This window comes from Eurytemora carolleeae, unplaced genomic scaffold (assembly GCF_000591075.1).
Source record: "Eurytemora carolleeae unplaced genomic scaffold, Eaff_2.0 scaffold46, whole genome shotgun sequence".
NCBI classification, from domain to species: domain Eukaryota; kingdom Metazoa; phylum Arthropoda; class Copepoda; order Calanoida; family Temoridae; genus Eurytemora; species Eurytemora carolleeae.
Window position 1 is genome coordinate 535,617 of NW_019396065.1, and position 13,466 is coordinate 549,082.

General features: G+C 28.8%; 1 protein-coding gene across 2 annotated transcripts in view; it reads left to right on the top strand.

The window, feature by feature from the left end:
- LOC111709935 (Kv channel-interacting protein 4) overlaps nt 1-13,466 on the top strand; it is a 37,271-nt gene that overhangs the window by 12,959 nt on the left and 10,846 nt on the right. The window contains exons 4-10 of one of the 2 annotated variants that reach the window (XM_023483910.1): nt 679-756; nt 4,427-4,497; nt 6,062-6,101; nt 7,499-7,525; nt 7,865-7,909; nt 8,579-8,657; nt 12,445-12,503. In XM_023483910.1, the coding sequence (XP_023339678.1) occupies nt 679-756; nt 4,427-4,497; nt 6,062-6,101; nt 7,499-7,525; nt 7,865-7,909; nt 8,579-8,657; nt 12,445-12,503 (399 nt within the window). The remainder of the gene's footprint in view (nt 1-678; nt 757-4,426; nt 4,498-6,061; nt 6,102-7,498; nt 7,526-7,864; nt 7,910-8,578; nt 8,658-12,444; nt 12,504-13,466) is intronic. The other variant, XM_023483920.1, reaches the window with a different exon arrangement.

Genomic DNA, 13,466 nt, shown 5'->3' on the forward strand with positions numbered 1-13,466 from the left:
CATCTATTCTAGCAATATCCTTTTGCGATCCTAAATAGAAGAAAATATTGTTTGTAACAATATTGTACACTAACATATACATGTATTTTTATTTTTTGACAATTTTGTAAATTGGTTTAACCGATATTTAGCAATAAACGTTATTATTATTATTATTATTACTCTAAACCGGGGAGGTATAGTCTGTTTTGCCATTGTACACTAATTTTGACACTATCACCTTAAATTTCTAAACTTTTTTTCTGCATATTGTAGTCTATAGGTCGGTCGGTGTTCTTTTCTTTAGAACGGGCCCATCTAAAATAAGATCTAAAATTATTATTCTAAAAGTCCTTGCAAAATGATGTGTTACATGTTAATGGTTGTCATAAACAACTAATTTGGTTTTAGCATTTTCCAACGGTTTTTTTTATCTTGTTTCAAACCCTCCTTATTGCTGTCTGATTTTTTTTAATGAGCTGGCCTTTAACAATTTGGCTATGAACATTGAACATCCTGTTGCGCTTTCATACTTTTACTCTAACTTTCTAAGGCCTTTTTCTAGGGAGTCCTGCACCCCCCGCCCCTTGTCTGTACATAGATTCAAAACATTTTTTTCAAATTTTTTTTTCCACGGGCAATGCCGGGCCCTTCAGCTATTAGATTATAAAATGCAACTTATTATTTTTTTTCTTCCAGATTTGAGTCTTGTGAGAAGAAGAAAAAGGCGTGCTGTTAGAAATGAGAATAAAGGATTCAACAACGGTAGAAGAAAAAGTATGATATTTTAGAATAAATAAAACATGATATAAAACTATTCAGTAAATCTGGGCTTGTCTGGTAATCTCTTATTAATGCTATGTAAAAAGCCGCAAATGTGAAATGTAGGATAGCGTACTGTAGGAACTCAACACGGCTGACGTCACATTTATTCGTTGAAAATTAAGAATACTCCATGTCCATTGTTCAACGCAGTTTAAAAAAATCGAATATTTATATTCTACACAGCTGTTCATGCAATTACAAGCGTTTCTGTAGATAAATAAGGAAAAGTCAAAGGTTTAAAGAGTAACTTGTAAATCAAGGATATCCCTCTTTAAATCTTGTAAATCAGGATATCCCTCTTTAAATCTTGTAAATCAAGGATATTCCTCTTTAATCTTGTAAATCAGGATATCCCTCTTTAAATCTTGTAAATCAAAGATATCCCTCTTTGAATCTTGTAAATCAGGATATCCCTCTTTAAATCTTGTAAATCAAGGATATCCCTCTTTAATCTTGTAAATCAGGATATTCCTCTTTAAATCTTGTAAATCAAAGATATCCCTCTTTAAATCTTGTAAATCAAGAATATCCCTCTTTAAATCTTGTAAATCAGGTATACCCTTTTTTACCTACTGACGTTACTGTAATGTTAAATTAATGCTTTTAAGAAACCTAAAATTCAGATTTGATTCAATTTAAGCTAAAAAAATCTTACTTTACCAAAAAAATGTTATCATTACATTTCATATTCATTCATAACTGTCTTTTTTACGCATCTCTTTTTACTTTTTAAGAATTTTTTTATGTTCAAAAGGCATAATTCATCTTGTATATTAAAAATATAATGTGTAACTTATCCAAACCCAATATTTCCTATGTGCAGAAATTTAGCCAAAATAGTTGCAGCATAAATGAAGTTTTATGAATTATATTCAAAGGGACTGTAAATGAATTTAAACTTAAATTAATCGTGAGGAATATGATTTCACAACGGTACCCTTGAAAATTAATTTTATGATCAAAAACGAATGAGATATACTTGTTTTTAATTAAAAATAATTTATTTTCAATTGTGGTTTCTTTTTAAAAGAACAATAACAGAATTATAACTATTTTTTGTGTAAAGTAGTGACGGGTTCTTTCTCGTTGATAAACAATTAGAGGTTTAAAGGTTCGTTTATCGGACGTTATTAAAAATGTAGTGTCAATTAAAATCACGTCTACAGTTCCTTTAAAAAGTAATTCTATACAGCTTCAGTTCAGTTCAGTTCAATATAAAATTTCTGAGAGCCCAGATGTAAATCATTAATCAAACTGACGTCAATAATATTACGATGGAATAAAAACCATGTTTTCTTTAAACTTTTACCAAGGCAGTCTACTAGTCATACAGAAAGATAACAGGATATTAAATTGCGAAAATGGAAAGAAGTTGGGATGGGAGGGGGAAGTGATCCCCATAGAACTGCTGAATAGGAAGACGACATTTGAAAACAGTCTTTTTAATGTTATTTTGTTATAAAAGTAATAGTTTAACAGTATTGTTTACTGTTAAATATTCACCAGGAACCCATGTAGATTTATGATGAGGATCAAAAACCTGCAGTAAACATATACATTAATCCATAAACCTGCAGTAAGCATATTATATAATCCATAAACCTGCAGTAAACATATTCTTTAATCTATAAATCTGCAGTAAACATATTCTTTAAACCATAAACCTCCAGTAAACATAATCTTTGATCCATAAACTTGCAGTAAACATATTCTGTTATCCATAAACCTGCAGTAAACATATTCTATAATCCATAAACCTGTAGTAAACATATTCTGTTATCCATAAACCTGCAGTAAACATATTCTATAATTCATAAACATGCAGTAAACATATTCTTTAATCTATAAACCTGCAGTAAACATATTCTTTAATCCATAAACCTGCAGTAAACATATTCTATAATCCATAAACCTGCAGTAAACATATTCTTTAATCTTTAAACCTGCAGTAAACATATTCTTTAGTTTTTAAACCTGCAGTAAACATATTCTTAATTCCATAAACCTGCAGTACACATATTCTATAATCCATAAACATGCAGTAAACATATTTTTTAATTCCATAAACCTGCAGTAAACATATTCTATAAGTCATAAACCTGCAGTAAACATATTTTATAAACCATAAACCTCCAGTAAACATAATCTTTGATCCAAAAATCTGCAGTAAACATATTCTATAATCCATAGACTTGCAGTAAACATATTCTTAAATCCATAAATCTGCAGAAAACTTATTATTTTATCCATGAACCTGCAGTAAACATATTCTTTAATCCATAAACCTGAAGTAAACATATTCTTTAATCCATAAACCTGCAGTAAACATATTCTTTAATCTATAAGCCTGCAGTAAACATATTCTTAAATCTTATAAACCTGCAGTAAACATATTCTTTAATCTCATAAACCTGAAGTAAATATATTCTTTAATATCACAAACCTTAAGTAAACATAATATTTAATCTTCTGATCTGGAGTAGGATGATATTTTAATTTTGATCTGTGTACAATACACAATGTTTCCTGTTCATTGGACAATTAAAAATCATAACTTAAGTCTAAAAGTCGTCTTCCTAGTTCACAGTTGTATGGGTCCTAACTGTGTCTCATAATTCCCGAATCTTTAAACATTAAATAATAAATGGAAAAAAGATGAAAAGAATTTATTTCTTTTCTTGAAATGGTTGTAAAATGTAGAATGTAAGGAAATGGTTTTAACCTTATATCCTGAGTCTGAAAAGATGATGAATACTCAAAAGACTCTAAACCTTCAAAAGACTCTAAACTTTATTATCCTTCTCTCCAATTCTGAATAATTTTAATAAACCTTCAATCCATTTTACAATATTTTAAATTCAAATTTCAGGAAATTATTACCGCAATTTAAAAATTTTATGGATAAATATGTTGATGAAAATGAAATATTATTGGTGCTAAAAAATAGATATTTAAATAAATCAAAAAGTGCAAAATTAGTTTCCAGATTTTTCAAAAAGTTCTTTATATCAAGAATAGTATATCTATTAAGTTTTTCCCAAGAAAGTATTTTAACTTCAGTGGTATGTTTAATAGTTAAAGAGACTGCAGTATACGTAATCTTATAAGTTTATGCCGGCGATGCCTGATTTCAACGTTACCCTTAAAAGCTTTGTATGACCAAGAATGGATAAGATATCCACAATTTTTATCTTTTTAAAATTTATTATTTTAATTGTATTTCTCTATAAAAGTATTTAGTTACAGAAACAATGGAGAATCTTGTCAGAATAAAACAAGCTAGAAAAACGAATATATCTTCCATATCAATGATTGCTCAGTGTACTGTTGATAATCGGGCATAACTTTAGAGTATAAATTATAATTACGTATATAATCTTTTCAAGAATAGTTTAAACTAGAATTTTGTTCTGTGAAGTACAGATGTGTCCATAGTACTGTGAACTATGAACACGATATTTGAATTATCAGAATTTTAACCAGTTAGTTCAAAATCAAATTATTAAGTGAAATGTGTTAATGGTAGGGTTTAGTTAAGTTTAAAAGCATTTATTAACTAGGTACGTTCGAACTAGGTATTTTATTAACTAGGTATGTTCGAACTAGGTATTTTATTAACTAGGTATGTTCGAAGGTCGAAGTTCTATCGCACAAATGAGTTTGGACATGGAACGAGGTCTCATCATTCTCAAGGAACATTTTTATAAATTTTAATTTGTCCTCTTAAAAAAAATACTGTTTAATAGCCCATTTTGCCTCTTTTTTTGTAAACTCTTCTAGTTTCTTTTTTCATTAAACCGGTTATTGAAAATTATGTTCTGTCTCTTTAAGAATATTTGATTGGTATATCTTAAATTGCGCCATTTCTTTTAAGAACAATTGCTGTTTATTTGATCAAATATATCTTATATCTTTTCTTTTCCCGGAGATTTTAAACCTGAGATTTTAAAAGTAGAGCCCTACCAACATAAACTCAAGTTTTTTAAACCCCTAGTCTTAGGTTGGTTTCTGATGATATCGATGGGTTTGATTCGATCAATGACCGATCATTTGCTGACCGATCAGATAAAAACAGATGTAAATTTCGAAAACTTTACGTATTTTTTATTATTTTCATATTGTGTGTTTGATAAATTTAGCCAATTTTGACACTTAAGTTATTTCTGAGATTTTAAATGTAAAAATAATATAGCTTTTTTACTAATTTCACAATCCTCGAATTCACTTAGGACCAAGTCTAAGAAAAGATAAAACCAACTAAATAGGTTTTACCAAGTCTTGTTCGAACTCTAGTTTATATATACGATAAAACGAACATGCATCTTTAAAAGGGCCTCATTAACGAACAAGTAACAAATGTTTTCAAATCTCTGTAATTTAAGGCCTTTTGTATATAAAATGTTTGTGTATATTTATGTTTCAACAATTGTTGTATTCAGTTTAAAGTTCAAATTCAATTTCTATTCTTCTGCCACAATTTAAACTTTAAACTTGGGAAATTATTCTAATTCATTTGATAATTTAGTTTTGACGTTTTAATATCCGTACATTGTTTTCTCCAATGAGAGTGCCTTGAAATTGAATTCTATCCCATGAGAGTAATCCGCAATTTCTAAGAATTAAAGAAGTTGCTGTCGGCTGTCGCCCATTTTGTAAATTAATATTTAATAATATGTTTGAGATTCTTTTTTAACCAATTTTAACTAATGTATTATAAATAAATGGGTGAGAAATTATGTGAAGACCCTTCCAGTTGAGAAAACGAACAAATCTGGCGTTCCTAGAATCAAAATTATTGATCTAAATATTTAATCTCGAGACTAACATAATCTCAAGATTATTTTAGTCTCGAGATTAGCAAAAAGAGAGGATTAAGCATTAATCCTAATATCCAACATTCTAAAGTTCCCAGCTCAGTTATTATCTAATTCATACACCCAGAAGTAATTCTGCGCCTTTACATTTTTTGACACGTGTAATATATAATCAATATTTAATCAGAGAAGAAAGCTTTATGAATCGTGAATCGGTTATGCTACTTTAAGAATGAAGGGTCACTTGAAATTACTTCTACAGTCCCTTTAATTTTGCTCAAAATCTCCCTTGATTAGGAATTTGAACTTTTTCAATTAATTATTCAATGTCGAACAAATTAAACTAAATCAATATAAATCTTCTCTGGAATTTAATTTTAAATGGAACTTTGACATTAATTTAAAAAAAATTCAAAAAAAAAATTTGAAAATGATGGATTTAGGAAGAAACACCAAACCCTATTATGAATATTCTACATTTAGGTAAACTAAATTTTAGATATTATCAACAAAGGTGGAGTAAAAAAGTGTATTCGGTAAAAGTTATAACTATAATTAGGACTGGGCACGAGTAGACTTTTTTCAAATCGTTCGTTAAAGGTTCGTTAAAATCGTTAAAAATATACTTTTCACGTAGCCGCTCGTTATTTTAGCTGAGAATGGACCATTCCGTTCGGTAACGGTATTTTCTTTTATTTTTAAAAGTTACCGTTTGTTAACGATCTCAATTTCAATAACGGCGTTAACGGAAAATATTTCAGAAATCGTCAGCGGCGCCACCTGTTAGCAATTATTTAATGTAAAGTCAGCTGGGAAATTTTTTTTAACGAAAACATTCAAAAACACCAAAACACGGTAAAAACATCAAAAACTCTATATCTTTATTTTTAATTTTCTATACGTTTAATGCAATTTTAAGATAAAAATTAACAAAACTTGTCGTTCTTTTGAAACGCATTTGTTCGTTATTTTTTAATAACTGTTACTTTCTCTTCAATTACGGCTATTTTCGTTAGTTTACGATTGAAAAATTAATGGGTTTTTTGCCGTTCGTCAACAGACTCTTCCGGTAATTTTTAAAAACTTTTTCTTCATTGAATTAACGTTGCCTAGTAGATCAGAGCTAAGGTGAGTGGATAGAGTTTGTTTACTTTTGTATCACGCAGTGAAAAAAATGTAGAAGATTGTGACCAATCAGTGTTTACTAAATATTACTTTTTTACAATAAAACTATTTCTAGTGCTGTCCTCTTTTAGAACTAATAGATCTTTAATATAAAGTTATAAACGGGATTTACCATAAAGGATGAGACTTAATAACCGAATAACCTTTTAAGCAATCCATATGCCCACTGTAGTACGTAGAGTCCATTAGCCCCTGATCCAATCAGGGTTCAGCCATGTGTTTGGTGTCTATTCTGAACCAATAGAAATTGCATGACGGTAACATCTATCTTTCTATCTAGCTTATTATCCAATTAGAGATAAATCCTTATATCGGCGCTATAACAGCAAATGGAAATATTTACTTCTACTGAAATTTGAATTTAAAAGTTATATTAATATTTAAGGTTTACATCATCAGGGATATCAAATAAAGGATTAAAGGAATTAGAAAATTTTAGTTTGTGCCAAAAACTCAATTCTTTTAATTAGCTAAAAGTTAAATCTGGGGTTCTGCTTTTAATATATAGTCTCTAAAAGAGACTGTAAGTGTAACTTCAAGGAATCCTCCATGAAAAGATGACAATGCCCGAATCACAGCGGTTATACATGCATACAATTGCAAGGAAACAAAAATGTGAGAAAAAATAAATTCTTAACCGTCGTCTCTGAAGTCTCATCCTTTGTGGGTAACCCTGTATAATAATATGTTTTCAGGAATGAGAAGAATACGAATTCTATTAGGAAATTGTTAATAATATATTTAATAAATATTTCTTTTAATTAATAGAGTATCTCAAATTTGTTTTATCAATACAATATTAATATGATTTCCTCTCCCTTAAATTTATATTAATGAAAACGTATGCAATTTGATTCATGCATAAAATAACCTATAAACTACTAATCTAAAATTGTACTAATTTAAATGGAGCTTGAAATGTATAATCCTTATATTTTGGACACCAGATGATGTAAATTATTGTTGATTAAAAGTTCGACTTTTTGATCTAGAAGAATTCACATGTGAAATATCAAAGTGCTATGAAATCAGTTATACCGTGTTATAAACAATGGATTTAGGGTTGCAGTACACCGGTGTACCTGTAGATGCACCAGTCGAACCAGGTTTTTTTACTATCCAAAATTATTATTTACATTTTTTTATTTGTTGACTTTTCTTTCTTATCACAACTATATGTAATTGCACAAAGTATCTCTCAGAGAAATCAGTGGTCAACTTTCGACGTAAAATTTTAAAGCGTGTCTTCTGTTTACATATAAATAAAGACACGATCAAATTTAAAACCGTAAATCTATTTACTATGTACCTCACGACCTGGGTACTAATTAGTATACCACATTTAATTCATTAACACAAATTTCGTAACAAACTAATGTTATATATACAATATATATTTTGTAAAAAAAACTGTACGGAAAATAAAAATATTTAGTTTTAAAACTTTACATGCCGGAAACTCAAAATTTTCCTCTCTAAATTTTTCTAATCCTATAATCTAATTACTCAAAAGTAGGTATAAATTTAAATTAAGTCTTGTAAATGTAAATTAAGACATTCAGGCAGTATGCCTTAGGATTAAGTATAAAAATAAAAGTGCAGCTTTAAGCCTGTAGTGGCGGGTATGTCTCTAAAAGTGTAATGGTCTGTGCAATGTGCATTGTGCACAATTGGGATGGCTTATGTTCATCGGACAACTTAAAATCATAACAAAAGTTTTGACTGTATAAATCTTTTTCTATATTTTATATCATTACATTAGAATTTTATTCTAGAGACTATATCTTTACAAACATTGGAGCCTGCGCATAGATACAGACCCTCAGGAATTAAACATCTCTGCCAAGAAACAGGGTAAATTAAAGTAAAACAGAGGAAAGAACTTTTGTGTTGTGAATCTCAGGATTAAGCAATGATTTCCATCTGTGCAGAAATTTAATTACTTTTGGATGTCCTATGGTGATCGTAATCTGCAGTGATTCAAATTCCTAGTTTTCACAGTGGATATTGAGTTTAAGTTTTGAAGATCATTGCTATTTCACACAAAAGTATTTACTTCTGATTACTCACCTATAACTTAAATTTTGATTTCATATATCTTTGCAACCTATTGTATTTTTTATTTTTGATAAAATAAAAGGTAATTAATTAATTTGGTGTCAACCATAAATATTTAAAATTTAAACTATCTGTTTTAACAGAATTACAGTTTGAAATTTCAAAGGTCTACAACATTAGATTAAATATGATATAACAAAATTAGAAAATTGACAGTGTTAAAGGGGCTGTGGTTGTGATACAAAGCGACCCTTTATTTAAAAAGTTGCATGCCCGATTTACATCGGGACTCTTGAAACGTTTGTCTGCATGGTCAATAATGTGGAAGATTATGTCGTTTTTCTAATTTGAAAAGTATTCAAATTCTGATAATTCCTGCAAGGTTTTTGATAAGTTAAATATGGATATCTAATTCACACTTGATCAGACAAACTTTTAAGGTTACCATTGTGAATAACTTGAAATTATGTTTACAGACCCTTAAAGTTATTTTTTAAAAGATTGTAAAAGATTATTCTTCTTATTTTGCTATTGTTTCCAGTTTGCTTTTGTTTTTTTTGTAATTTTTTTAATTATCATATTTCTTATTAAATTAAAACTTGTATATTTGTCACCAAAAGTACAAAGTGTGCAACAAAGTGCGTAAAATATAATAAAAATATTAAATTCAAACTGATCAAAGTAAACTACACAGTTCATAAAATATGATCAAAGTACACAATATATTACATACAAGTTAATAAAAATTTACAAGAAATACATCATTACATCTCCAGACGCCTTCTGTATAAACTATTATTGGAGAAAATAATTCATTTATTTTTTATATATTTTTCCCTTGTATGTTGTACCGAATAATCGTTTTGTAATAATAGATTATCTTATATCCAATACTTTTATTACAATATTATTCACAAAAAATGTATCTTTAAAGGGACTGCAGACGAAACTTAAATTGAATTTCCAGTTAAAGTGGTATGAGTGGTATGCCCGATTTATAAAAAAAAAAACATTCAAAGTGGTATTGTAGTAAACACCTACTCTACCTGGGCCTCGAAACGTATCCATCCAGGTACAATCCGTCCGCTTTCAAACTTAACCAGGACTGAATCCCAGGCTATAATTGCCACACAGGGACACATGTGTAGCTATCAACAAGCTATATATATTTCGATCCCAATTTATAGGGATGATCTAATTTGATCAATGTCTCTACAAGGACACAATTCACATGGCTATAATCCCGTGACAAATCAACGCCACTATACAGGGCGCGATCTCATTAGCTATCAATATCAATACAGAGTACAGACACTAGCAATCAATTGATTAGCATAAACTTGGACATGATCCACACGGCCACAATCCCGTGACAAATCAATGCCATTATACAGGGCGCTATCTTGTTAGCTATAATCGATGTCAATACAGACACTAGCAATTAATAGATCAATACCAATACTCAAGGTATGATCTACACTCATATGTTTCAACGAGAACCAAATTACTTTTAATTTTGTAATCAAAGCAGTGCAGAGTCTCAATCAACTAACACTTCTGTTTTAAAGTTTTAAAGGCAGTGAATAAAAATGTCATAATTAAACTATTCAAATCCGAAATAACAATACCTTCAACATAATTGATTTGATAAATGTTTAAAGATTCTTAGGTTTGCTGATTCCTATAACTTATCCATGGATATAAGATATTTCAAACTATAAATTCTAATAGATCAAATAATCATAGTTTAAAATATCAAAGGTTTACACCATTAGGTTTCAATGATAAAGAGATTAGAAAATGTGTGACAAAGACACGTCTACTATGATGTAAAAAGATATTTTAATTATTTTAATAAAATTATTCTTTCTATTTAATAAAAATTTTTTTTTATCATTTAAACATTATTTTTATCGTTTTCTATGTAGTGTACATATTCATACATGAACGGGCACGTTATTTGTTTCCTCTTTTATCCATTGTTACAGAATATATGTAAATGAATAGTAAAAAAGGATAAATATTTACCGTCCATAAAAAGCTCTACAAAAAATGTATTTCTATTGAATGTCAATGTTTGCGTTGTACACCCAAGCTTAAAAAAGAATTAAGGTAAAATGGGAAAGATCCGATTAACCGCGCGGTTTATACTCTAATTTTTAAACAAGATGCATGAACTTCATGGGATCAAATTTGATGAATATCATGAAGTAGTTGACCAGCGCAGACAAAGTTGAACCAGTTGTTGAACCCCACTCCAGTTTAGTGGTACAACTAAATTTACATAGTTCAACCACATCTGTCATTTCATAAAATCAGATCAAAAAGTCCATATTTGTTCCTTTCCCATTTCCAACTTTTGCCATTTTAATTTTTATCTCAAATAAGAGTGAGGACCAGAATTCTTTGGATTAGGAAGACGAAGTTTAAGCAATTACTAAGTGTATTCTATGGTGTTACAAAGCATAGTTTTACTAGTAATTTATATAATCACTTATCAACTAAGAGGCTGTTTACACTGCACAACTGTTGTGTTGCATGTTCAAAGTGACTATTTAAAGTCATAACTTGAGTCTAAAAGTCTTTTTCTTATTCTGGAGTTTTATGGTTATCACTTTATGTTTTTCATGTAGAAGAAGCTAATTCTAAATGATTATTTATAGAATTGATATTTGACTTTATATTCTGTCTGTTTGTTTTAAATCTTTGTGACAGAATCAATCTCAATAACTGACGAGGGTCAGCCCAGACCAAAATATATTTTCAATAAATGTGGGACTAGCATCTCCTTTTTTTACTCTACAGAGGTTTGGTCCATCACCATCACCGAATTTTAAATTATTCTGTCAATGTTTTCCAATTTGCTTAGCTTTAAAAAACCGGGTTTGAATAAAACTGTAATTAATCGTGAGTCGTGATATATATTGAAAACTTTATAAATTTTGTTAACTGACACAATTCTCAATAAAATGGATATTATACACATTAAATTCTAATAAAATTACAACATCGATTGGAATATTTGACAATGGTATATTATCATTCATATTGGTTAATTTATATTTATTTTCCATTGGAACTCAGCTAATTAAACTTTATAAAAAGAATATACTTGAAGTTAGTCAGTAACCTATAATTTATATTTAACATGGTTATATATGGTTATATATGGTTATATATGGTTATATATGGTTATATATGATTATATATGGTTATATATGGTTATAAATGGTTATATATGGTTATATATGATTATATATGATTATATATGGTTATATATGGTTATATATGGTTATATGTGGTTTAGGGCTATAGACGGTGAAATTTATGAACAAAAGGGAACGATTTTACTATAGTTTAAGTAGAAGAAAATATTTCCATTGACTAATAGCGCCGATTGAAGGATTCATAACTCTAATTGGATAATGAGATAGATAGAAAGATAGATGTTATCGCCATACTATTTCTATTGGTTCAGAATAGACAACTGAACCCTGATTGGATCAGGTGCTAATTGACTCGGCATACAGGAGTGGTTTATCGTTCTTCATAAAATTCCAATTCAATAATATTTTTTCTTCAGGTTTTCTGAATCCGAGTTGAAGCGACTATACAGAGGTTTCAAGAATGAATGTCCGACAGGTTTCGTTAAGATAATTTTTTTTAATTCATCAAATCATAATTGATTGTATTTCATCTAATCAATCAGTTTAATTTGGTTCAGTTTGTCAATTTTTTAAAGATTCACTTTGGTTGGTAAAATTTTAGATAAATTTTTCATTTTCCAAAATTTTAAAAATCCAAATCTCTGAATAAAAACGAAAAAAATTTACCTAACAGATCTCATTTATTATTCCTTTAAAAACTTTCCTTATTTTGAATGAAAATATTTGTAAATAAGCAGAAATTGAGAAAATCTTCAGAATAGACACACATTATATGTTTATACTATAATTTGAATTAACTTGGTTCTTTTTTGGTTTCGGTGGTGAAAATGAACCATGGTTCATTTTCTTTTAAGTCAAAATGTGGCATACTGAGATAAGATTGTTATAATTTGTTTTGTTTATTCTTGACACTAACGTGCTATAACAATTTTAAAATTGAAATTTTATCATATGTTATAAAAAACACACCAAAACATTAACAGCAATAAGTGCACACTAAAACTATATTGTTGTTTTTAATAATTGTCAAATACCATATATGGAATTATAATTATGGTTTATAAGTTAAAGGGACTGTAAGCGTAATTTCAAGTCACTTTCCATGTAAAGATGGCAAAGGCCGATTCACAACGTTACCCTTAAAATCGTTGTCTATTCAATTATTAGTTAAATATCTATGTTTATAATTTAGAAAACTGTTTTTTTTTTATTGTGGTTTCTTTACAAAAGTGACTTGCGCATTTTATACTGTAAGAAATCATTACAAGATTTCAACAATTTTCAAACAATTTCAAGGATATCGTTATGAATTGGTCATCCCATCTATGCATAGTGGGTTACTTGAAATTACGCTTTCAGTCACTGTAAAGTTCAAAACTTTAGCAGTAATCTTTTGGAGAGTTTTTATAAAAATTAAATTCTTAATTTAAATTTTATT